We start from the raw sequence: 27863 nt of genomic DNA on the forward strand, positions 1-27863 counted from the left end.
AAAAAAAAAAAATTATCAACCTGATTTCCATGCTAGAAAAAGACTCGGCGATTATATAGAGGGGAAACATTTATTTAAAAAGGTCTGCATATCATTTTCCATCTACTGAAATCAGTATTCAGGGGTTAACCTGTTGATTGTAATCAGTTGTATAACTGACACACACACACACACACACACACCATGAATCATAGTGAGCTGCAGCTTCCTGTTAAAATGAAACCCTGTTTTTAATCTAGACACATTAACAGCTGATCTAATAAATAGGATTGACCTGACCCCTGACATCAACATCAATTCAAATACACAACAGAATTATGAGTGAGAGTCTAGAAGTCGTCTTTCTGAACTAAACCCGTGTGAATGTATGTTAAGAATACAGGCTACTATTTTCTCAGTCATAAGACATTTTTATTGTTTCAATTTTAGTGACGCTAGCTGCACGGCTCTATGGCAACATAGGTCAGTCCTTAAACATCTACAGCTACTAAAAGGATTGCATGGTCCCCAGAGGATGAATCAGACTCGCTAATGTGGACATTTCTGGAAAAAAACACGATATATAATCAGCCTGGCTCTAAAAGTCAGTCAAGGAAAGCCCAGTAAGACGCATGTCCAGGGTCTGTGTGTGCTGTCAGAAAGGAAAGTAGGAATTATTTGACTATTGACAACTGGTGGCGTCTCTGTTCTGTCACATGACACCGACGTCCAACAGACATTTGAATCGGGAGCGAGGGGTTAATCAGTTTACTTCACTTTGATCCATCGTAATCGTGACATCATACAATTAGCTCAATACTTAAAAAAATACTATTGGTTTCATTTTAATTGTAATATTTTTTAATTTAACCATGTGTTCGATTGTGCTTATGTATGCAATTTGTCACTTACACACACATCTGAACATATACACATAATATGTAGAAAAAATAGAGAAACCACTGTGCCTTTATCTCAAGTGCAACAAATAACACTCTTACATCTAAATTGAATTTTACACAAAGTTTTTTTTGTGAAATAAATACACACTGCTCCTATTGCTAGTGTGTCCTACATTCAGAATATAATCTTTGTGACTTCAAATCAGAAGTGTAGCTTCGTAAAAGCTGCTGCTGTCCTCGCAGCCGTCAGGAGAACAACATGTACAAGGAGATCAAACGGGAACATAACTGCAGCAGTAGTATGATGCCTGGTACTTTTTTACATCTTTACACAAACAGAGACACGTCATACAATCTAGAGCATAACTTCCAAACACCTCACTGGCTCACAAAACTATATATTACCATTATATAACCAGTATAAACAGAGCTTTACTGTAACTAAACTAACAAATGTGTTTTACAGTGTGACAGATTACGTGAGCATTATGCCGTAAACACTGATATTTAGATATTGTATTATTGGTCTCAAGTGTATTGATCAGACGCTCACTCACACAAACAACACACGTCACATTATGACAGAGGTCCCGGAAAGCAAAGCACAACAGGCGAGACACGGCAACAAGTCACCTCACATTTGCAAATGTCTGAGCGCTGGTGAACGAAGTTACTCCAGAAGAGCACGGAGGAGAACTGTGAAAGCCTGGCGTGTTGCAGAAGTGTGCGGCCGACCTACAGCAAACTGTCCAGGCTCTTCTCCACGCTCGCCTTCTCATCGGCCCCAGCGGGGGGGCAGTATCTGTCGTAGTTGTCCTTCAGGATGGTCACGACGTCATGGTGGCCGAAGTGCACGGCCTCGTCCATTGGTGTGTTGCCCCATCTGTGCAAAGAAAACCGGGGTTATGCATTTAAACGAGAAGTATTTGAAGTGATTTATAGCTGGATTGTATTTAACACTATTAGTTATATACAAATAGACACAAGACAAACAGTATGTGGAAGAAGACTTTGTAGTTTTCTTTCCCTGGCCCGGGAATCACACCGGTCTTTAGTTTTTAATTTCTTTGTACTTTTTGCCAAAGATCAAAATATGAACGAGTGACCTTTCTACTGGTTTACCCCTGAACACACTGGTTATGATACTAATGGATGGAAATAGTTTAAAAGCTCTAAAGCTGCTCCACTGCAAACTGTTCATTACCAGACATGATCATCAGTTTCCTCCCTGCTGGAGCTTTAAGATGATATATTACATAGATTATATGTCTCAGTTCAAAGTGTCGATTTTCACAGTAAAACAGAAAGAACAAACCCACGTGTCCTCGTGGAACTAACACAAAGAAATGAACCTGAAAGTATTTGCAATGGAGCGAAAGACAAACGATGGATGAGATGAAGATTATATTTCAAACAGGAGCAAAGAGAGGAGAGCGAGTCCAGACTCACCGGTCAATGGGAACTGGGTTCACTTTACAAGCCTCCAGCAGGAAGCGGACCACCTCTGTGTGCCCTGGATGTGGAGCGCACATGGGAAACATATCATTCTGTTAATATGTCAGTGTGATATTATGATGGTCCACACCTTTGTCTGAGTACATTTGTTTCTGTCTGGACCGTAAATTTGATTAGTTTCCCCTGGATGAGGTCATTTCTATAGTTCTGTGTGAAGATATCTGAAAAACTCGTTACAATATGATGTCACTTATTATATGGCATCCAACGGTGGGAAATAATTTTCTGATCAATACAAGCTTTAAATAGCTTCTCTATTATTTATCATATTCTATTCTATTATTATTATTTATTATTTTAAAAAAGTTTATCAGTGGAGACCACGTTACCTTCAGCTGATGCCACATGGAGGGCCGTCCTCGAGTCGTAGTCCCTCTGCTCCATGTCCATAGCTGACAGTGCAAACCTACACACACACACACACACGCACACACACACACACACACACACACACACACACACACAGACACACACAAATACCATGCACTGAATTAACATTCCAACAACCAATTTTAATAACATCCTACACAAAAACACACCTGATTCATTAACAAATACCACAGATTCAGGTTGGGTGATCTGGAGCCACACTGCAGATTTTTCATTCTACCTTCACATAACTTGTTTAGCAGGCTCCTCTTTCTACCACCTGAAGTCTATAACCCCCCCGAATCATCTCTGGCCAACGTAAACAAGTCAGTGAGCAGTGGTGAGTGTGTGAGCTGTTCACCTCCTCAGGGCAGACACGTCTCCAGTGTAGGCAGCGAACAGCAGGTTGATCACAGACTTGACCTGTGGACAGAGATGGAGACAGAGGCACAACATTTGAAGAAGGAGCGGACTCACACCACTAATGTCATTTTGTCATCCTCATCTCAGGGAGATTTCTTCTCATATGTTAATAATCCTAGATTTGAGATATATGTAACTTTGTGTGAGATCATTGACTCACACAGTGTTACATGATAATCAAATGAACTGCGCCTGTATGAAGAAGACAGGTCCCCGCTTCAGGTGGAACTTACCATCAAAAAGGAATCAATCAAAAAGAGTTTGTGAAGCGTAACAAGGTCGGACGTTGGACACGCACTTCTGGGTGAAAGTAGTTTGATTTGGTTTTCAGGGAGTTGGATTAGGATCCATGACACTCAGGGATGGAAACTGTTGGATACAACGACCTATAAGCTGCACGTGAAAGAATCTCGTAAGATAAAGCACAGGCGACCTCAGAAGGACCACCGAGTATTTGACACACTGGTTTAGAGGTTAAATTGGTGTATTCCTGCATAATGTGGCACCAAAGTTATCATCAGCGTTGTCAATTAATCTACAGATAAATTATGATTAACTAGTTATTGATCTGTTGATTGATTAGTCTATAAAATACCAGAACATGGTCACATATGTCACACACGTTCCATTTGCTGTCATGGAGGTGGATTGTTGGAACGTTGATCCAAAACAAAATGACTTAATGATTAATCCCTGATCTTCTATTGCTGAACATTCCCCGACTGGAGGATGTGAGCAATGAACAAGAGAAAAAGCCCAAAACAATAAATACATAAAAATGTCTCTTTGTTTTTTTAGTAGTGTCACTGGACTAAAGCTGGCAAGAAATATATATATTTATTATTTCAGCCTGTGTGGTGAATGCAACATTTGAAATATGAAAAAATCCCCAGTTGCAACTGGAGCGCAGGAAGAAAAGTAAAGACCTTAGTGTTTACGAGGGAAATAAGACGAACGCCTTCTAAATGCTGTAAAAGCTTAAAGAGCAACATGTCTCCCTCTGAAAGTCTGGTCTCTGCTGACCTCTACTGGTGAAACTTCTCAAAGAAATGACAGCAACAGGAAGGACCCAAGAATAAAACTACCACAGAGCATCACTTCACCTTCATCTGCCTCTAAAACAAGAGCTGGGGCTGAAATACAACTCAACACAACACACAAACTTCTATTTGTTTAGATGAGCTTCCAGAGCCAGTCTGTCTGTCAACACTAGAGACTGGTGTGGCGAGTTTAAACTCCTGGACTGCACAGACGGTCCCACGGTGTTTAAACCATCCTCATCTCTTCACCTAGCAGCTGTCTTTACGAACCAGGCTCAGTGACATGTAGGGGATCCTCCCACCGTTTGTGAACACTGTTCAGGGGAATCGGTGTATGTGAGTTTATATGACAACTAGGAGTAACTTAAAAATATGTTATTCTGAATATAAAACATTAAAGAAGTGTGTGACATGAATGTGTCCCTAGCGCATGAGTAAAATATTCCTGCACATCTTTGAGACGCAGGTCGTAAAAACACCTGAGACGTGTTTCGAACTGTGAACACGCTGCACAACTGGAAAGGTGTGTCGCCGACGGCAGTGGATGATCGTGTGGTACAACGTGAGGAACATCGGAAAAACAAAAACCTGAGCGATTGTTAACGAACCTTACAAAGTCATATTAAATGGCAGTATAGAGTTAAAGTATTTGCTGCTTAGCCCACTGTACAACAGAGAACCATTTTTAAAATATGATTTTTGCATCGGATTCAACATAAGTGAATTATAAAGTGAGTTCCAAAGTATTTAATGTTCCACAGAGAGTATGTATACGAGTGTTTAAAGTATAATTATAATGTGGAACTTCTGTATTGACAGCTGCTACTAACCAAGAGAGGGAGGACATCAAATGAGACCCTAAACACGGAAGAGGTGGTTGTGGTTCAAGAACAGTTGTGGGCACAGAGCAGGAGATGTTAGATACCACTGCTTTATTGGACTTTATACAAAAGGACACCAAGGCAACACATCACCGGCTTGTCTGCCCGTCCGTCACAACCAGAAAGAAATGTGAAGAATTAGCTCAGAGAAAGTGACGGAAGACGAGTTCTTATGTTTACGACGTCTTACGCTCCGGGCAGACAGGACAGTTCATGGGTTGATGAAGACTTTACTCAAGGAATTACAAGGATGTGGACACAAAAGAAATCAACACATAGAGAAGTTTGACAATCAGCAGTCATGAGCTTGGAACTGTAATGTTTCATCTACTGTAGGTATGGGAACGGCTTCGTATTGAACTCTGAATGGTTCCAATGTTACACATCTGTTAAATCTGTATTTTCTTAATCTCAACAATGGCAAAGTAATCTGGTTTAAAACCTATCTCATATTTGACCGTGACATTAGAGAACCTTACAATTCCAAGGTCACCATATTGCAATGGTAGTGTTTTTAAATGTAAATTCAAATGTCAAATCAAATTTATGTCCATGACACAAATCAACAAAGATAAAAGACAGAAATCAAAGCAATTTAAAACGGATTACATGGGATCAAAAAGACATTTAGCAAAAATCATAAAAATAAAAAAAAATAAGCATGCAAGAGAAAGAATGAGAAAAAAAACAAAAAAAAACAGGGAATATTACAAACATGAACTGAGCCGTGGAAATATGATGATTTCAATGGAAAATACTCAGACCAGCATTTAAAAGCCCGTCTGTGATGGGTTTGATTGCAGAGTAATAATCACATTTACAGGAGCAAATCCAGTGTGACTGATTTCAGACTTCAAGTAATACAGTTCATTGGCCCTTTTTTTTTTAACCAAGTAACAGCAGTTGGTCAGTTTGAGAGTGTGAGAGTGGAACAGATCAGATAAGCCACTCCTGCAAGAAGGTCAAGTCAGTCACATGTCAGCACCGGCCTGGTCCAGGTCGCGGAGACACGCGAGCAGTGTTCTGTGGTTCTGTGCCGGTGAGAGGAAACACCTTGTAGCAGCAAACAAACGACCACGTGCACACTGGTGCAAAAAATGAGAAGCTGCTTCCCTTCACTCACGTTTCTGACTGACTGACCCGAAAACCACAGGTCAGGAAACAAAAACACTAAAATCACATCTGAGGTTAAAACTGAGCTGACGCCACAAACAGTTGTTTCTGTCAGGAAAATAACTACATAGCTTTATTGTCATGGGGAAAATACACAAAGATTACACCTGGAATCCACTCGTCGTCCTGTTTTTGAGCACATTCACATCATTAGAGTATATTTGTACATTAAAAGTTGTAATCCTTAAGATGTTAGCGACAACAGTCTGCGCTCCACTCCTCACTTTCACAGCCCTGTTTTATTATCCCCAATTTTGGTAAAGACACAACCCAGTTTCCTATTCTTCTCAATAAGAGCATAATGTGGGTGTGTACGTGTGCAACGGATACATGTACCTGTTCCTGTCTTGTAAATTTCAAGTCGCACCCATGATTGGCACTCTAAACAAAGACAGGAATATGTGGCACTACCTGATATTGCACCGCCTCCCTGCAGAGTGTTCACCACAGACCGGGGGGGGGGGGCAACCGTCTGGCTAAAAAAAACTCAGCCCTCTCACAAAGTAAGTGGACAACACTGATGTGAAACACACACTCTAAATAACACATTCTCAACCCAAATGTCACAACATACACACACACACTCCTGACGGCTTTTTATAACCATGTGCTGCTGCCACATGATATGTCTGCTGACCCTGTGGGGGGGGGGGGGGTCACACCCCATACATATGACATATAACTTATTAAGGTAGTAGATTTGTTTTCCGTACATGGAGGCCTCCCTCCATGTAACGATGTCTCTTATCATCCAGCTGTATTTTGTAAAAGCAGAATAAAAACCTGGCTATCACGGTGCACAGCCAAGGAAGCAGCATTCTAACTACAGCAGGATAAAAGCCACCGTCAGAAATGTTGTCAAATAAATAGTTTCCAATATGACACAAATCTTAAGGATTATAACTTTAACAAATAAGGCCACTGTCCGACTTATACTAATTTCAGTGTTTTCATGAGTCCACTGCAAACCTCAACACAAACAACAAGATCCAACACGTGTCCAACAGACTCAACATATCGCGCACTGCAGAAAACACTGTAGGTGGAGGACAGAGGCTCCTGAATACCTACACACAATAACAGAAGTCCATTACCTTAAATAATATAACAATAAAAAGACTTCTACAACATGACGACACGAATAAAAGTAACCTGGGGCAGTACAGGCTCCAGCAGCTTAGAGCTCAAGTCAGCCCCAATGACAAACACCACACACACACACACACACACACACACACACACACACACACACACACACACACACACACACCGACTGTACAGTTTCAACAAGGTCTGAAGAACAAGTAGATAAAAACTGCCCCCCCCAGAACAGTCTCACCATAGAGGGACATCTAAGGCATCTGCTGACATGACATTCATGTGCAAGTGTTTCTACTTCCTGGAGGGGACGATATAAATTAGGAACGTCTGAAGTGTACATTCACCAAACATTCTGGTCTGCTGTTGACCATCATCACTCGGACCTGAAGCACACATTCATTTGCCTCTATGCACATTTAGAAGACATACATATGTTTTATTTAAGTCTAATTTAAAAATCATGATTTAAAAAAAAAAAAGGACCTGAAAAGCTATTTTCTCATTCAGCTGTTTAGACACTTGGGGGGGAGGCAAGGAACACCCTTTGGTCGACGTATCAATCATGGCTTGTGGTTTTGTTTTCCAAACTAAGGCATCCTGATTAAACACGAGCATATTTTGCAAGTGCAAACATTCGGTGCTGGTTTTGGAATGCGGCCTAGATAAACACCGCCGTCACCTGCACACGGCGGCTGCTACGGCTGTGACGGGAGGTTGAACCAACACCTCGAGTGTCACAGTGTCAAAAATCACAGCTCCACTCAGTTCATGTAATTCTGAGTGTTTTCACAAACCATATTCAGAAATGGCAGCCACACATACAAACACATTGGAGAGATGCTCAGCTGCTGCAGGCGGTCCAGAGAGAATCAGGACAATCAAGTCCAGCAAGTCTCCACAAAGAGCTCTCCGCAGCTTTTGGGTTGAGCAAACCTGTTTTTGCTTGTGTATTGTACCAACACCCAAGATAAATAAACAACCTGAAGCCAGACTCAACAAGAACAACATGACACACAACATGCACGTCCTGTAGCAACTTTTGGGTCGACCAATCCCATTAGATAAAAAAAAAAACGTAAATCAATACCTATTGGCTGTAAATAAAAGTGGGAGTGTCCCGTGAAAAATCTGCAACAACCAATTAAAAGAGCAGCCTCAGGTCCCGTGGCTGCCAAAACCTTCAGGACCCACATTCTCTTCCCATTGGCCGGCGCCCCCCCCGCACCAGGAAGTATATGTATTTTCACAAATTCAATTTGTGTGATTCTGTGAACAAATCTTTCTTATGAACTGATTCCAATGATTCAGTTCACCGAGAACAAGTGACACCACTAACTTAATCCCTTCAGATTTCAAAGCTGATTTTTTTTTTTAATTTAAAATGTGAAACTTAGCTGAGGCACTCACGCCCATACGTTCACAGCTAACTGATATATTAACAGGATTCTCCTCTGACCTATAGCGTTCCATTAGTAGTCCAACAAACATTTAAACATTTTGATCATCACCTACAGTACATCGCAATCTGTACAAGTGCTTATCACTAGATTGTTAGGCCTGAGTGTGAGCTACAGTAAGCAGTCATTTAAAGAAAGTAGTCTGAATGCATGTATGAATATTATGAGTCTACACATTCAAACAGTCATATCAACCCTTAACCTATATTTTAAATAGATGTCAGATAAAAAGCAGGAATAAAAAGGGGGGTGAGTTGAAACACAAGCACAACCTGCAGGATGTACATCAGCTCCTACGCACTAAGGCAACGAGCAGGTGGAGGCTACGAGTTCGTGTGGAATTCAGAATAAACAAACAGTGACTCATCCCATCCCCCCCCCCCCCCCCCCCCCCCCCCCCATCATAAACACAAACAAAAGAAACTTCCCCGTCCGTCCACACAGTAACTCCTTCACAAGCAATAAATAATCCTCTACAATTTAAGTTATTTATAAATATTAAAAGGGCCATGAAAGATGGTGATGTTGCTGCGAGAGAGGTGGGGAGAGAGGTGGGGCGAGGTGGGGGTGGGCGGGACAAGTGGGTCTCCTCTTTGCTTTTGAGTCACTCGCTGACAGTGTCCATTCTATAGACTACAGTGGTGGAGCTGTCCTGGTGCGACTCAGTGGGAGACACCTTTTTCCAAAGAGGGGCTTTCAGAGCGAGCTCTTGTTGAAGGCTCTCGTAATCCAGGGGTCCGAAGATGTGCTGCTGTTTCAATCGACACGAATAACAAATTAGTCTCACTCTTCCGGTGTGTGTGTGGTATTTATGTGGTTTGCATATTTTGAAAGACCCGAGCGAAAAAAAAACAACTGTTTTCATCTGCATGGGTCTCTGTCAAACTCAGCTGATGCACCAACGTGAGAGGTCGAAAATCACATTAATTGTTTTATAACAATTTGATTTTAAAGTTTGCTTCTTATGCCAGCTGCTTAGTGTACAGTACAGTGTCCCTCAACTTTAAAAAAGGACCCGACAAGAAGGCAATGTTCATTATGAGTTTGTCTAAAAACACACCTGCCTGGGGACGTCCACAAGAATTTTAAAAAAAAGAGGCCGCAAAGACAGAGAATGAGGACAGAAGGTTACGGGTGTTGTCCTGTTTTGCTTTTCGTCTGAAGCTATGTGTTTTTCCCTATGTATAGTATTGAGTTAAATATATGCAAGTGTTCAGTCACAGCTACGCATCAGTGGTAAGCTCAGCACCCCCCACATTCTTGGAGAAGGTATATCGCACTGATCTTTCTGGTGGGAGAAATAGGAGCTGTTTCCCCCCCCCTTGTTGTGCGTCCTTACCTGCAGGTCCCCTCCTTCTCTGCGAGGGTCGTGCTTCTTGGCACAGTGTCTCAGGTTGTCGTAGTTGTGGAAGTTGAAAAGCTCCACAAGGTCCTGGAATGGAAACAATCACAGATGCATCAGAAAGATAAATGCAGAAATTTACTTTACACTATTTAGAGTTGACCGTTTTTTTCTGATGATTCAAAGTTGAAAAACCAATGTATTTACATCAGTAAAAGCCTATCACATAAAATAGATCTATATTTTGAAAGGAAACCTCTCATTGGACCTTTAAGTTTTGTAAATCAAGACGTAACAGAAAGATTCTGGGTCTTGTTAAACACTGACGTGTGTATTTGAGAGACTGTGTCATTTGAAATGCAAAACAACTTGTTTCTAATATGGTAGTATATTAAGGTATGGTAAGATATATACAAAGCGTATTACATTACACACACACACAAATACAAGTCTGTACATCTTGATGAAAAGCTGCAAGATGGATACCAACAAAACAATTTAAGCTCCAATAAAACACTCTACTATGCTACTGGAATTATATTTTAGCTGTGGTGTATGATGAATGAATAAATAATATATTTGGCCCATGTATTCTTCAAGTACACGCTGTGATCTGATGTCTTTACAGTGCATACCGTGCAGAACTGTATTCCTCTGACTGAGTTGCCCAGCTTGTCTAGTGGAGGCGACCAGCACATAATGCCCATGACGTTGGGCACGACCAGCAGGATCCCCCCTGATACTCCAGACTTGGCAGGCAGACCGACCTGCAGCAGGGAAAACGGATGTGTTACATAACAGGAGAGCAGGTGTGTGTATCTGCAGGATCAGCAAGACAACAATATGGTGCTGATGAAACCCCCCCCCCCCCCCCCCCGTATGTGTGCTGTGTTTTAGACCTACACCATGATCGGTTCATCTAAATGTGCTGCAGATCCTGTCTCTGATGTTATTGGTTGTCAAGGTTAATTCATTACTTCACTATATGATAATATCAATAAATATCTCAGTATAATTTCCATCAATTTATCAAACTTCCATTATACATCTATATAATGCTTATGCATTGTGCAAGTTCAGTGAGGACGTATATAACACGTAAATGGTTTTAATGATCTGCCTAAGTTTGTAAAATTAAGTGTTTGTCATTCTCTTCTCATGAAGAAGAGTGACAGACAGACAGACAGACAGACAGACAGACAGACAGACAGACAGACAGACAGACAGACAGACAGACAGACAGACAGACAGACAGACACAGAACTCGATCAGCTCTTGTTTGCCGTCTTGTGCAATTGTGTCTTCTACTCACATGGAATGCAAACTGCCCAGAGAAGTCGTACATGCCGCAGGAGTGCATCAGACTCAGGGTGTTCCTCACTGCCTCGGGGCTCAGGACACGCTCTCCTGTGATTGGGCAGATGCCACCGTTAGCCAGGGTGGCTGCCATGACGCTGGCGCTCTCACAGGTCACCTCAATGGAACACAGCTGGGGGTTCACACAAAAGGACAATGCACATCAGTACAACCCGTTTGATGGTGGAGGTATATATATATAAACAGAATATTCTGCCATGAAAAGTGATTCTATGAAAGTAGTACTAGTGATCCACTCACTTGGAAGTACAGGTCCAGTACAGTGGTCATGTCAACCCCCTCGGGGAAACACTGCAGAGGAAACACAACAGTTACAAACACAAAGATGAACTACAACTAGAAACAAACACATTTTTGTTAAGGAACATCTGGTTTGTGAAAGAAATCGAATAAAAAGGCCTGTTATACGTTTTTTTTAGAGTCAAACTTGTTCCACAGACGGTAAATGTGAAGTAAATGAAGAATATGAGTTGAAGAAACATTAAATGGCTTCAATTTCTACACCATTCGATACCTATGATCCGGCAGTAATGACTTGAAAACCTTGTTTGAAAACCAGAGATGCAGGAATTCAATCTGCAGTCATCAGTGTAAGATTAGAGCAGATCTCGATCCCACATGTGACTCCTCCGCCCTCAAACTAATCTGAAAGTGTCATCTTAACTAATGAACTGCTCTGTATGAGTAATTCCATTAAATGATTTAATAGCAGTTTCATTTTGTTTTGCTCTTCAGCTGTTTGTGGCAGAGAAATACGCAGAGTTATTTATGACTCATCCCGGGTCAAACCTTTTTTTCTTTCAGGTAGTAGCCAATGGCGAAGTTCCTGTCTCCTGACTCACGCTCTGACTGGAATCTGCCACGGAGAGAGAGCAGAGCACACCCATTACATAGAGGAAGCATTAATACTGTCAGGGTGTGTGTGTGTGTGTGTGTGTGTGTGTGTGTGTGTGTGTGTGTGTGTGTGTGTGTGTGTGTGTGTGTGTGTGTGTGTGTGTGTGTGTGTGTGTGTGTGTGTGTGTGTTTGCACTTGTGTGTTGGAATTCCATCACCCCCTGCTCTCATGTGTACAGTACAACAGCTCGTGATATCATGTGATGTAACACGACAGTAACATGAGGCTGGTCTTTTCCCAGGAACATTGATAGAACATGTTGTCATCATAAATCATGCACATGCACGTGACCTTTACAGCAAAGACGTTTAACATCGACCTGCTTTAAGTCGTCTGCAAACAAATGACAACTCCTGCTGTGAGCCTCATTCAACAGTTTTAAGTTTTTAAGAACAGGAATATATATCATGCTTGATCTCTAGCTTCTGCTGGTAGGGTTAGGAGTCAAATACCAGCTGGAGTTCATGTGTGTAAATGTAGAAATGTGTAATCTATAAGTAGACGGTGTAATAGAGGCTTAGGAAATGTCAACAACAATTTAAACTGCTCTCTGTTCCGGGGTCAACACACATTTTCACATTTCACAGTTTGTGCCTACAGCCTGTGCTTGAGTGACAGCTCTATCACTGTCATGTAGCTTTGCTGCATCTGTGATGTGTTTATGCGTCTCTTTTGTTTAGGCTGTATGACAAGGCTGGTGTTCGGGAGCACATTAATGAGATTACAGCACATAAGGTTTTCTGCTCCTCTTTATGTGGTCGGCTGCTGAGTGAGAGAGGGGACATAAAAACTTAGAAACTTACGTGGCATTGCTGAAACCCACATATTCATTTCCTGCCATCTTTTTCAGAAAGTTCATGACCTGGAGAGAAAGAAGTGGGAGAGTTAGGACAAGATGATCAACATGGGTTCATAGTAAGAAGGAAAACTGTTAGTGGACTTGTTAGCGGCCTGTGTGGTGTCAAATTTAAATCTACAATAGCAGTGAACCCATTCCATACAACATACGAATTGTAAACAATATACATGTTTGATTTTCTTTAGAAACGATGACCAAAATATCTACTAGCTGCTTGGCTCACTTGACTAAATTAACGTTTTTATTTTCTTGTGTGAACCGTTTCATACTCATACTTTTTTTTTACCCTTTTGATTGCATCATCCAGGCACTTAATAATTGTCAGAGTGAACGTATTTGGACACTCAAAATAGCCAGTGTGACCTTTGAGATAGACAAATTAGAGCACAGCAAGTGTTACCAATGCTGCTGACAAATAATGTTTATAATGAGTATAATTTGTTTTCCTTTGTGAACAAACTGAAAAACCTGCTGAAACTGAAAAAATGTGTGTTTGATTTAGGACTAGGCCACAGCGAATGAACTTAACGGCAAAAGTTTAGAAAAGAAAACAATAGAGCTTTAGTCAGCACAAGAACATAATGTGTTTACCATGAATATGTATATACATTACTGGTCCCTTTCACAAAGCAAATTACTTCCGACTTCAGCGTCCACACAGGTCTGACTTCGTATACTTACATAGTCAAACTTTTCTGCGTTGCCTTCACTTTGCTGAGGACAGAACAAAAGATTGTGCAGTTAGCTCCTTCCATTCATCTGGAAACGATCCAGAGGACAAGCACAGCATCACAAAGGTAACACTAGAATGAGAACACTACTGCTGACAAATTAAAACTACAGAATTAGAAGATGTGAATAGATTTTATTACGAATAAAATCATGAGCTTAGCCAAGGAATTATACAGGTAAAAAAATATTAATAAGATTGGCTTGCAAATAGGTTATAAGAGGGACATCTTTCGGAGTGAAAGGGGGGGGGTTTAGTAGACATGTCGTGCATTACCAGATTAGCCAGTTAAGGAAAACATGTCTGACCATTACATCTCACTGATTCCAATTATCAGTTTCACGATTGTTTTTCGTATGTAAGAGTGAAAATTCAAATGCACCTATCGAAAAAATAAATATGCAACAGCCTTAAATGTGTGTGTGTGTGTTTACTTATAGTATGACTGTGAATAGATGTTGGTGTTTGCAGGTAAGTTTGTATTATGGGTTACCATAATGCAGGTGTGCGTGTGTGTGTGTGTGTGTGTTTCAGGATATACATCAAACTTTAGGTCAACACGAGTCATCTGTGCAACGAGTCTGTTGGCCAAAACAATGGGGAAGGAGGGAGAAGAGGGAGGAATAGTCTTCCTCTGAAAATATGACTCACAGCTTGTAGCTCAGTGTATATTAAATCAAGTCACAAGCCAGATGATGCTGCATATCCCACAAAGAAAAACACAGCAACAGAAAAAATGGACACGCATGCACATTTTGAGTGCTATAGCATTTGACACTAGTTCAAAAATAATGAACTATTCATGTTGTGGATGGTTTTTTAACTTTACATTAAAAAAAAAGGGCTAATGCTTCATGTGTGACTGACGCACATTTCAAGTTGTACACTTTACTGTGCAGAAGAAAAAAAAAAAACAGGCGACACTGATGGAGGTGTTAAAGAGTCACTAAAATGGGGTTTTCTACAGAGCTGATTGGAGGAGAAAGAGAGAAGGGGTAGGATCAGGGGGATAGGGGGGGGGGGCGGAATGCGAGGAGATAGATATGGAAAAGGAAGAAAAAATTACCAACGTCATTTGACCTGCAGCAGCAGTCATTATTTCCCACAGTTCCTAAGTCTGGAAAATATGCAACAACATACAAAAAACAGCAACAACATGTAGCCTTCAAGCACCATGTAACAACAGTTTGGGGGCAACCATCCCATTCCCACCGAGGTCAACATGGGGCAACCTGACCAATAGCTTCACATTTGTGCTTCAATAAAGAAAAATTATAATAATAATAATAATAATAATAATAACACATTGACACACTATTGACACTGATGAGCGGATGTGGACACAGACACACATCTTAAGATCTGTTCTGGGTGCGATTCATGCTGCTCAAATGTTTACTATATGTGATTAGTAAAAAATTACCTGAACATACACTTCTCCACATGCTGCCACTTGTCTATGTTACAGAAAAACGTGTATAGAATAGGAACTAAGGGTGGAGGACCTAGAAAGTAACATTAATGTTTAGTAGGAAGAGTGTTAAGAATGTTTAGTGACTTTTCTTTGGCCTGAAATATCTTGATTTTCAGCTGCTTAATGCTCGACTGTGTCCTCAGTTAGTCACTAACTCTGTCTTGCTGCTGTTTGGCGCTGTAGCGCATAAAGGTTCTTTGGTGCCGGATAAAAAACGTAGTTGATGAGAATCAAGAGAGCGAAGTACAACAGTAAAGATGGGGGCAGAAAATCCTAAATGTGCTTAAAGCAACACTAAATTGTTATGTAGATCTGAGGGAAGCTGCATTGGTCATATGACACTATGATGCAACCTTTAAAAGTACATCAAAATTAAACTTTGGCTGTAATATATAAAAAAAGGGTATTTTCTTAAAGGAGCCATTTAAGCAGCCAACTTATTAACTCCTCTCTGTGATCACTTTTGTGAAGTTTATCATTAACAAGAATTCACTCTTAATGTCCTTCCTCACTTGTTTGACAACTGGCTGATCAGCTGTGAAACCTGGACGGAGGATTTTGTAATTTCAGATTTACAGAAACAGAAAGTTGAGTCGTTGACAGCAACGGGACTAAAGCAAAACAAAGTAAATCACAGGGAGAAGCAACAGTTGCCTTCTAAACACCTTTAGTTACAGAGCAGATCAAAATGCTGCCAGGACAAACCAGATGTTTGGGTTATACACAGATGTGTGGAGAGTTTTTAATGCTGGTAAGAAACGCTCGGAGTCGAGGCCCAATGTTTCCTCAAGCTGACTTTTTCTCAATTATAGTGCGTATTTATGCTGCAGCACTTACAATACAGAGAGTTATAATTCTCCTTTGTGTCCCAAATATTAAAAGTGGACAACTGTTTGTGTCTGACTGCCTGCGGGGACGAGAGGGACCATTTGACACAGTATCGTCTTCCGGTCAAGTCCCTGAGTGCATTAATACGACCAATATATGTTTAGTGAGACACTACAAGACAAAAGGGCTTCACAAGGTTATTAGTCCTTCAATGGATTATTCATTAATCTCTTGCTCCACCAGAATAGATTCTGCAGCACGACAGAAAGGTAACTTGTAGCAGTTCAGTTAAAAATTAACTTTAGTGGAAGCAACTTCGGAAACAACCGTGTGGTCATCTTTGTTTTAGATGCACAATTACAGAACGATTTTCTCATCTGGCCCCTTGTTGGAATTTAGAGAACAACCTCCACTTACTAATTCAACTGTCTCAAAGAATTTGAATTTCCCTGTCAACAGAAACTACTTGGTCAAGAAAATAGAGCAAACTCAACTCAGGTTAAATAAGCTTGTGTTTGCAAAGTGTTAAATGCATAAAAAGCACCAAACAAAAAGTTTTAAAAAGAAAATGATTTCAGCAACACATGAAAACTGAAAAACACACATGTCCCACATCCTGAGACTTGTATCAGAGCTGATCTGTTTACAATCTAATACGTACAAGGCATTAAAAGTCATGCTTCTACATACTGTTCATACACTGTACATACATGGCAGAGTTTTAACACCATCTACAGTTTAACTACTCTGAACACTTCCTCGCTAAAGATTGCATAGTCTCATGCCAAATGAAAATGAATAATCATACCTCCAAGCTTTGATTATTATTTCTTTTGTCAAACTATTCAGTTCAAAATCCTCCAAAAGGTCACCTCCAGAGGAAAAGCTGGAGTCAAAACCCAGTCCAATGGATTTTACAATTTTGCAGCACTTAACAGAAAATGTGTCAGTAATTTGTTCTTTTATAAAGTAAGAAGACGCTAATTTGAGATAATAAATAAAAAGGTGTGAGGGAACAGAGCTGGCACAGAGTAACGGTGTTTACAGACAGCTCTTGTGCGCGTGTGCATGTGTGCGAGTGCAAATAATTCACTGCTAGCGTTGGTTACGGTGCGTGAGGAGATCGAGAATTACAATTGTGACCTCACTTCTGTCTTCACCCCGAGTTACCGAAAAGAAGTCCAAACTGCTGCTGGTGTGCGTGCACCTGCATTTGACTGGCTCCCTGTGCGGGTTATTTTCAGCAGGGTCAGTGACAATGTGCGTACTTCTCAGGCTTAGTGCCCTTCAGGAAGGATTAGCACAAGTCTTAATCACCACAACAAGACACACACAGGCAGTGGACTCAGGTTGTGACCTGGAAATACTTCAAGCGAAGTCAAGAGTCATAAATATCTGGACACACAAAAAAAAAAAAAAGTCTACAGCCTATTGAAGCTGTGACCACAAAATAACTTTGACGGTATAATTTTGGACAGTGGTTTGGACAGGATGTTAAATCAGAAAAATCCTTTAGTAGGTTTCATTCCATTCAAACAAATGTAGGTTAATTACCTTGATCTGCAAGCCTTATCTACTACCAATATTTACAGTGTGTTAACCTTAATGCTATCTTCACAATAAAACAGCTCATTGATACCCACCATTCCAGGAATTGAAGACACACAAATGACACACACACACACACACTGGAAATTAATAACACACATGAAGGGAAACAGAGTGGTGTTGCTTTTACCTTTATCAGTGACGTACAAACGATAGCTCCAGCATTCACCATGGGGTTGTGAGGCTTATCTGCAAAACAAGAGGTGGAGTTAACACTCTGCACAGGATCAAAGTGTAAACGTTGAGTCGTTTTTATGTCTATACACAGATCAAACAGCAACAATCAAATACACACGTTGACTCGAGATATTACAGATTATATCCTAATAATGCAATTTGTAGCAGTGGTGTTTGCTGTGTGCTGTAAACAGAGCTTTGGCATTTACAGAGGCTCTGTTACAAATCCTGTGGTGTGTTTCAACAAGAGAAGATATTTCTGTTTTTCTAGCTCGACTGGATTCATGTTTATCGGGTTCATTGATCAGCTACCGAGGAGACGAGGTCGTTTATTAACCTGAAAATGTGGACAAAGTGAAATCTTACAATCCAGTTAATCATCGGTCAGTCATTGATGTTATGGGAATTAGCAGCACTGGGCCGACTTAACGACGAGATCCCCCCTCCCTCTCAAGTTCAAGTTCAACTACAACATCTCCTCTGACAAACCTGGAGCAACTTTGACCCCGACGATTGCTTCATGTCATGACAGAATGTCCCATAAATATGTCAATATTACTGCAAGTAATCATACTGCATAATCCATGTGCTGTGCAGCCATGTTCAGGTTAAGCCTACCACATTTATTTTTACATTGCTGATTAAAAAAAATAAAAAAATCCTTTCTACTAATCTGACTCACTCCCCTGGCAGCTCAGTCACAGCTGCTCACAGTTTATCTTTCTCTTCTCTGATGCTAGAGCTAGGCAGTGGATGAGCACTATCTGAATGAAGCTTATAGCTTATAGCAATATCCACATTTTTTAAGATTAAGACTTGAAGTCACTGACTTGTTTACGGAACAGATGCAAACAAATGTGAAGCATTATGGGGATGGTGATATTGTAGGTTGTAAGTAGCAGTTACCAACAATTGTTATTGTGCAAAAATAGGAAACACCAAATTCCTAAACACAGCCCTCTGTTGACCAGGCACCGGACACATTCTGTTGTCAAGGTTCATCAGGTCAACGTTTCGAGGAAAACGGTGTACGAGCTGATAAAGTTTTCAACGGGAAGAAGTAACAATGAAGACAAGGAAAAGTCTGGCGTCTCACCATCATCATCCAGGAAGAGCTTATTGAAGCGCAGGCCACTGGGCTCCTTCCCGATGAAACCGTGCACGTACTCTGTGCCATGGTCGTGGACAGCAACAGCGTATTTCAGAGGCTTGACACAGGACTGCAGACAGAAAGGGAGCTTGGTGTCTCCCACTGTGTGTCTGCAAAAGACAAAAGATAGGTTATCCCCCGCAGCCAAAGCAGCTGCAGCGTCTCTGATGATAAAACAAAACAGTCCGAGTGAGGACGTATCAAGGAGATTGACATGATAAGGCAGAGTGATGGAGGAGTGTTCATGGAAAACAATCAACTACACTGTTTGTTCAGTGCTAATCTTATCTTTATGACTTCCTCTGTAACCCTCACATAACAATTATACAGGCCCATGGAATTTTACAGCTACGCATCAGAGAACAGGCTGATCCAAACACATGTTGACATCACTACACTACATATGAGATAAGTGTCTCCTGGTGTTCTGTCTTTATTAGGAAATACAGGATGGTTGACACACCTGTACAGTGGCTAGAACACTGAATTTAGGGGAATAATAATTTGTTATTAAGTCAGTATTATGTATTGTCTCACCTCTGTCCATCCACTGTGCAAAGAGAGACTGCCCACAGGTCAGGGCTGAATTTGGCAAGCTGTGGAATGTAGTCTGCGACCTGAAAGAGAGGCGAGGTGGTTGAGAGAGCGTCAGCGCAGCACTGGTCTGCCTCACACTGCTGACGTCTGCTGAGACTCGCGTTTCAGAGGAAAGCTAATAACACTGACACAAAACACAATGACAAGACCGACAGAGGTCAACTCTTCATCTGAGGGTTAGAAAGGAAAAAGCCTCCGTTAGATGCTTTGTGTCTTTCACCTCTGCACAGCCGATACAGTTTGCTGACTGGAAGAGTACAATGATTAAGATATTTATATTTTATGATGCATTTTTGTGCGTACCCTCTGTTATAACTAAAGTTGTTAAAAGAAAACAGACAAAAAAAACCACTGCAGTGTGTAAGTGGAGTTGGATTTCCTCTGAACCGTGGTTCTCCTTTCCTAACTCCTTAAGGCTTCTCCTTCCCATCTTTCCTTGACCCTGTGACGTATTCCATGGAGGTCAAGGAACGGTGGTTAGGAAAGGAGATTAATTGGACTTTCAGAACGCAGCCACTGATCTACACCTTTGACACGAGCTGAATGCAGATTGATGGACATGAATGAGCTAAATAATGCTTATGATGCACTGGCAGAGAAAAAAACAAAAGAGTCGCGGATCTAAGGACACACCTGTCCTTCATTGAGGTTTTTGGCAGTCTCATACAGCTCATCAATAAGGGAGGTGAAGGACTGGAAGTCTGGGATGACGAACTTCTTGCGGAAGGCCTGAGTGAGCAGGACAATGTTGCTCTGGACACACCTGATGAACAAACCACAAATAGCATGCAAAAATATTGTGACTGCATGCAGATACAGGAAGAGTTTGTCAACCGAGATTGCAAGCCTGAAGTCTGACAAACTTCTATGAATGTTATTAGGGATGCATAACGAAAGCTGCGTCATCGTAAAATATTCATCATGTGACCACATAGCATAGTATTAGTATTAGTATGTTCAGATTTTAGTTTACTAAAATGTTACGGCCGTAGATGCCTCTTCTCCTGTGTCTCTAAGCCTTTTTTAGCGTTCGCGTGTGGATCACCGGGGACATTTAGGCTTAAAACACTGTGTAAATGACCTCGTTTCGAGTAGAATTTGAATGTCGGGGCTTACGGACTGCAACGCTGTTTAACCCTGAAACTCCAAAAGTGTCTTCTATGTGTGTGGCACCGCTTTTTCACTTTAAAAGTGATTACATATCTGGGGAACACCTGGAGAGGGACACGTGGAAAGCTCTGCTTCGCCTGCTGCTACTGCAGCTCAACCCTGAATTAGCAGAAGCTAGGGGAGCGATGGACGGGGCATATTATTGAAACTTGATTCATAACTAGCCACTAGTGTTTCTGACGTCACCACAAGTAGGTGGCATCTGGTACATCTTCTTTCACATACATCGATATAATTCTTGAAATAGAGGGATCACATTCATCGAGTTTCCTGTACAAATCACACAAAAGATGCTGTTTGATGAATATTTTTTTTGCATTGACGCAACATGCAAATTACATACTTCAGTATGTTTGAATTTTGCACTTTCAAAAATATAGTCATCAAACTTCAAGTTGAAGTGAGCACATGTACTTGGTAAATGTGATAAAATGCCACCATGGTGGGTGCATACGATGGAGTTAAAACTTTGTCACGGGACGAGACTTACTTCTTGAATAGGTGCCTGTCCAGAGTTACGCCATCTGATGTGTTCCTTAGAGTTTCTTTGAGGGTGTCCATACATTCCTTCAGCCGGGGATCTCCAGTGCGAAGCCCTGTCGTCTTAAGTGCCTAAGTTACGCAAATTAAAGTAAGTATATATGTCAGTATAAATAAGCTTATTATGGAAAATGTAGGATCAACTCTGACAAGAAGCTGCACCATTCAAAGGTTTAGCAACGCCCTCCTTAATGACCTTGTGTTAATAAACTTTCGGAACAAATTATCATTTCCATAGAAGAAAGTGTGTTCAGCTGTTGAATGAGTCACATGTATTCTAAAGTTATAAAGCAATTGGACCTTTAAAAAAAAAAAAGTCTAATTACTTTATTGTTTTATGCTTTAATTTTCAGAAACATGAAATCATTTAATTCAGGAACAAGGTGAAATTTTTAGACATTCTAAAACTTTTGCCTGGTTCTGTAACAAATCAAAAACAAAGACACATTCATGCTTGTGCAGTTCAGTGGTATTTGGCCAGAAAGTGTTCATGAATGTACTTAATGAATGAACCACAAAACTGAAGTGAAACTTACTGTGAGAAATTTATGAGCGGGAATCGTCTCTTGACCATCTGCGACTGTGTAGAAGAGCAAATCCTCCAGACTGGGCAGGATGCCTGCATTTCTTTTTCTAGGTTAGAGAAGTGGTAGAGAGACACAGGTGTAAGACAGAGCACCTCCAGCACAGTGACGCAACCTCAGCTAAAAGCACTTTGCTTAAAGTAACTACAGAGCATTCGCAGCCGAGAGTAAACAAAGTAGAGGAGAAGGAAAAAGTAAATTAAAGTAACAGCAGTATTGCAATTTAGCACGAGCTACAATTGAGCCCATTCCCATCTGTCCTGCCAGAGTAAACACGCTTATCTGTAGCTGCTGATAGTCTTATCACGTTAGTGAGGTATTTCAGTGACACATACTGGAAATATGTTATCCAAGTGTAAGCATTAGCCCCAGAGAGGTGTGTGTGTGTGTGTGTACAATGAAGAGGTCAAAGCCTTCATTATGCATGAACAAACTAATTACCTTCCTGTTGACAGGCCTCCCTTATGGGCACTGTTACGTTTCTATAAATCATGGACCAGAAGCTAATCAGGTTAAAAAACATTGGGATTAGTAGAATTAGTAGATCGACACCCTGATCAGAATTAATCAATATTGACTACAGTGAATAAAGATACACTGACTACAGAACACAATAAGTTTAAATGCAGATTTCAACCAACAGCTGTGCTTTTGAGGCGTCCACCTGCCAAATGTCCCAGACATGCAGGCATAGCTACATTAATTCAAAGAGTTGTCCCGGGCTTTGTTCACTGGTTTCACTGCAGTTTTAGCAGAAACTGTTGGGCTCTATTACCACTGCATGATTCACTGAGTGTTGGGAAAGGCCGGTTTAACAGTTTTTGCTCCCACCAAGTTATGGGCCAAAATAAAAGGATAAGAACAGGATGAAGCGTGACACAGATAGCACCAAATAATTTACAAAATCTTTTCATCACAGCCAATAAATACCACAATCAGTAAAGGCAGGTTGGTGCATATTACTGGTGAAGCATTTCTGATATTTTGATAACATACACGCAGTGCCGCCCAACTACGTGTCAACTCAGAGTCTGGAGCCGTGTTAGACTGGGCCTAAATTCCAGGAATTCCCTCGTCTTTCCCCTGCCCAGCCCTCTGCCGCTCTTGGATTAATAAAGCCAACATCACAGCTAGTTCACACACTGGCCATGACACTGCAGCAAGATCGGCAGAACAGAGCACTGTTCAGATTTTGTTTTTCAAATCAGGGTTGGATTGTTTTTACACCCCTGTTGTTTGAAGATCTCATGGACGGAGCAGGCAGCAGATGCTGGAAAGTTGCTTTATGGAAAACGTTGTATTTTCACAAGTAGCCACATGTTGCCCCTGTGGGTATAAGAAAGCCAGGAAAAGGTTTTCCATGCCACCTTCCTGCTTATCAGACCAAAGTCCTTTTCCTTCCATAACTAGCAGTAACCCTGCACATTCACAGTCCCATCCCAACATCCTAGATTGTGCATTACATTAAATAAATAAGAGTGCAACCCATTACAACCATTGAATCAAATTTCCATGTAAAACCAAACTCTAATCTTCCCGCGGCAGACTTGTAATTCTGCACATTGGCCACATTAGACATTTGAAACTCCAGGATTCAGTCGGCACCTCCTTCCCGGCTTCATCACCTCGTCCCTGCATCTCATTGGAACATCTGCTCCCCAGAGTAAACACTCCACATACAACCAAGGTAACAGCAGCTGAACATGAGCAAACAAACCAAGATCCACAAAAAATGCTGTCCGTCAGGCATGAGTAATTCAAAAGGGACAGTTCTTGGCCAAGCATCTGTTACTAAAAGAGCACTTCTATTCAGCAGAGTCAACAGGTACAACAGCTACACTACAGAGTCACAAGGCAACCAGCAAACTGCTGTGAACTGCATCACGGCATATTAACGTGTATGTTGAATACTAGATAGATAATTGTGTGGAGAATTTAGCTAAGACAAAATCATATCTACCTGTGCACCTCGATTAAAGAGGGTTTGCCACAAGGGATTGTAAGTTATTAATGTGTCTGTCTTTAGCAGGAGTGTGTTTGTGTTTTTACTTTCTGCTCTAAAACGTACAAAGGCCAGATGGTAGCACTTTGTGCAGACACTGCAAAACAATGAGGGAAATTAGGAAGTATTTGTTCGTAACACTTGCCATTGTTCTAAAGTAAACAGAGACGGCCAGAGGCTCTACCTCCACTAGTGTTGCGGTGGTGTAATTGCAGCGTGACTCACACACACACCTACGCACAACTATGTATGCTCACAACGCCGTTGGACCTACGGTGTAGCTTCAACGTAGACGCATGAATTGGTCACAAGGCTGTGAATTGGCAAGAACCGCCGATACGGAATGTATCAAAATACACGAGTCACGTGTATTTATGTCATGTACAATATGTCAGGATATACTCCTACACAATACGATATAATACATATTGCTAAATATAGCAACATTCTGCATATGTTTAATGAAAATGTAAAAAAAAAATGTGTTTACTTTAATAATGGTTCACACTTGGAGGTCCTTAGATATCACACAATTTGAATGGTGAGAACATGAACTCAAGGGCTAATAGAACTCGACTGAAATAAGCATATGTGTCATTTTAAATTTGTGCGTCATCCAGCACAGATTTGTCTTTATTAATGTCACATCAGTAACTTTAAACCAGGTTTCATTTCAGTAAAATAACGTGTCTTTCACTTTCTGTTTGCCCCGTGTATCAAAACAGTCATTTGTGTGTTTTTGATATCTGTATTATGCTCACATCCACCCAAAGCTGCAACTGATAACATACATTCGTATCTCAGGCTACATGATATCAAGTGAATTTCCCCGACGTGTCAAGTTCTATTGAATCTAATCTATGGGTGTGAACCAGTACAAAGACTGATTTCAAAAACACTGTTCGTCTTGTGAATAGGAGTAATTCTGAAACCAAAACAGCAAAACAAAAGGTCAACAAACGTAATGGATACCCCAGATGTGCAGACGCAGCATGTTGAGCTCTCATTACTTGGCTAATGTAGCCAAACCCCCAGTTTGAGATAGGGTTGGTACGTTGTTTCTAAAACACTTTGTTATTAAGCTCTTCACTTCCAAGAGCTGTTAATAAATAAAGTGGTCAGAAAAAAAGCCAGTGTCTCTGGCCCTCACAGGACTTTACTAAACATGGAAATTATTTAATTTGCATCAAGTGAAACGATTGGCTTGTGTACCTGCATGGCTGTCGCTAACCAACCCGCCTGTGTGCATCCTACCCGTCCTCTATATCTGTGCACGACCGGACTCTTACCAGGCCACAGAGGTGGAGAGACACACACCACTGAAGCAGAGACGATTGACGAGAAGTTATCGAGCGAGTCACGGAAAAGTCGGCCTTCGTGCGTTTGTTTTGAGAGTGTAGCTTGGACAAGTGTAGCCTGCTGATGCTAACTTTTCCAACTTTTAACACTAAAACACAGGTAAATCATGAAACTAATATTCTAATTTGAGATGGATAATAACCCTGTTATTGCAAAAGTAGAGTCGTTACACCACCACTTGTAAATTATCATCAGTAATCTGAAAGAAACAACATTCTCGTCACATGTATCAAGCTATAATCTGACCCATGGATTATGAAGCATAGGCCTAGTATTGATAACAGAAAGTTTCCAATCCAAGTGTCAGTGTCTGAACATGTCTATTATTGTTCAGGTAGGACAATGTACTTTGTTTATCTCTTCTATTTAACGTACATCAAGCTCGATGTACAGATGTTTATGTTGCACTGATCCATTGGGGTCTCTGACGCATGGGGAGCTGCAGGATCAGACGGACGCAGCATTCCGACTCAAAGCCATCATCTACTGCAAGAATTTGACCTGTTACATGGGGCCTCCACTCACTGGAACTTCTCAATATGTTGTGACAGTTTGGTGGGAGGTTCTTCTTTTCTCTGAATGGCCTCATTCGCCCGAATACTCATGATGCCCTTGACTGTGCTCTAAATCGATAGCTATTCCTGCAAGTACCTGGAACCTGCACAGAACCTGTTCCTTGGAAGTGCGGAAATTTAGCTATTCGGGTATTTGTCTGCAAAATGCTGGGGGTGGGACCTACGACAAAAACAACACGGTATGCCACGTCTCATTGCGTTGTTATTAGAGGCTGGAAAACGTCTGACCCCGAGGGGACCCTGTCGATGTAAATGCTGTATTCCTTACAAAAGGGAGTAAACCCATCCTCCCAGTCCGTATGTCAACATCGTCCATGTCCTTGTGTATCCTCATTTCTAGGTCAGGAACCCGCCCGGTAGTTTCCGCAGCACTGAGATCATGGAAACTCCTTCCAGAAGGAAACGCACAGTGCAGACAGCTAACTGGCAGCAGGGAATACAGCCTGACGTGTAGACTAGCAGATGAGGATCACCTAAATGCTGGTGCTTCTCGGTACATTGCAAATATCAACAAACCGTTTGCATGGAAGAACCACATAAAAAACTACTGTGGATACGTTTGAGTTGAAAGTAACTATTACATTTGCAGTACTCTATTCTGTACTGTCACGTGAACCCAGTGAAACCACACACCCCAGTTCAGAGAGGATATTCAGTCTGGTTACTGTTGGTGGTGGTATGCGGGACACAGAGCAGACAGTCATTACTCCTCCACAGGCAGCCAGCTCTCCTTCACTGGCAGTGGAAGGTCACGGAGGAAACCATTACAAGACAGTTTCTCCATTAATCATCCTTACCACCAGCAACAACGAGAGAAATCCAATATGCTTGTGGAGGTTTGCTTGTGGGATGTTTTAACCTTGCACCTCATCCCTGACCTGCATGTGCCACCTTCTAACTACTGACACCACTGATGTCTACAGGAACACGTTGACAACCTGGAGTCACCCGAGGAGGAACCCCGGTGAACTTTCATCAAGTTGCTGTGAAGAAGGTGAAGGAGTCTCGTGTTTGAAGCTTCACGGAACAAAGCCAGTGAACAAGCTGCTGCTGTTCGGCCATTAGAGTTCGCTCACTGTACTGTACACACACGTGTGTCCGTGAGCACAACGTGTGTGTGTGTGTGTGTCTGTGTTGTTAACGTGCGTGTTGTGTTTGTACACCAGCTATATCCTGCTATAACGTTCATATAACCACGTTACATCCGCTCTCGCCTGTATCACGCACTGTATATAAAAAAAGGGCCCTGTAGTGCGTCATAACTCGTCAAACCCGCACCAGCACGCCATGGCCCCCCCCCCAAGAAGAGAAAGTGCTGGAAAACCTTACTTCTCGGCTTCACCATCTTTCTTCAGCTGCTCGTCCACGTCCACGGCGCCCTCCGTCTTCACGCAGTACGAGCGGCGCTGGGCGGCGCAGGGCGCGGAGCGCAGCGCCGGCCGGTAGGCGGCGGCGCGGAGGACCTTCAGCCGGGAGGACGCAGCCCGGGCATCGGCGGATGCGGCGCCGGAGCAGCAGCGGCGGGTCGCGAGCCAGCTCCTTCCACCGCAGCCGGGCAGGGAACGCTTGAGGGCGGCTTCGGACAACTGCTTCAGCCCTGTGGAGAACCTGAAGTGTAACATCTCAATCCTGTGGAGCGGTGCGGGAGAAAGGTCGTGTTTCCAAAGACCGGGTTCGGCTGGAGAGACGACGGGTGGCTGCGCGGCGATGACTCACACGCGCCGGCGTCTACACATAAATAGACTCGCGCTCACGC

At 41.8% G+C, this 27863-nt stretch overlaps 1 protein-coding gene across 3 annotated transcripts; it reads right to left on the reverse strand.

Annotated features, from left to right (window-relative positions):
* Positions 1 to 56: 56 nt before the first annotated feature.
* On the reverse strand, positions 57 to 27838 carry glsb (glutaminase b). 3 transcript variants are annotated; one of them, XM_034575038.1, is made up of 18 exons: positions 27437 to 27729; positions 22124 to 22220; positions 21538 to 21659; positions 20511 to 20640; positions 19818 to 19897; positions 19227 to 19390; positions 18084 to 18142; positions 13995 to 14027; positions 13258 to 13316; positions 12349 to 12415; positions 11800 to 11850; positions 11495 to 11671; positions 10818 to 10949; positions 10180 to 10272; positions 3127 to 3188; positions 2726 to 2802; positions 2331 to 2394; positions 57 to 1764 (listed from the first exon to the last, which is right to left on the reverse strand). In XM_034575038.1, exons 1-18 carry the CDS (start codon positions 27727 to 27729, stop codon positions 1617 to 1619), a joined length of 1908 nt encoding a protein of 635 aa, XP_034430929.1. In that variant the 3' UTR covers positions 57 to 1616. The 3 variants fall into 3 exon arrangements, with proteins under 3 accessions (XP_034430929.1, XP_034430931.1, XP_034430930.1); XM_034575039.1 differs by lacking the exons at positions 57 to 1764; positions 2331 to 2394; positions 2726 to 2802; positions 3127 to 3188 and adding an exon at positions 8305 to 9591 and having other exon boundaries at positions 27437 to 27838; XM_034575040.1 differs by lacking the exons at positions 18084 to 18142; positions 19227 to 19390; positions 19818 to 19897; ... (2 more) ...; positions 22124 to 22220; positions 27437 to 27729 and adding an exon at positions 15110 to 15417 and having other exon boundaries at positions 124 to 1764.
* Positions 27839 to 27863: the final 25 nt, after the last annotated feature.

This window comes from Hippoglossus hippoglossus, chromosome 21, assembly GCF_009819705.1.
Source record: "Hippoglossus hippoglossus isolate fHipHip1 chromosome 21, fHipHip1.pri, whole genome shotgun sequence".
Lineage (NCBI taxonomy): Eukaryota > Metazoa > Chordata > Actinopteri > Pleuronectiformes > Pleuronectidae > Hippoglossus > Hippoglossus hippoglossus.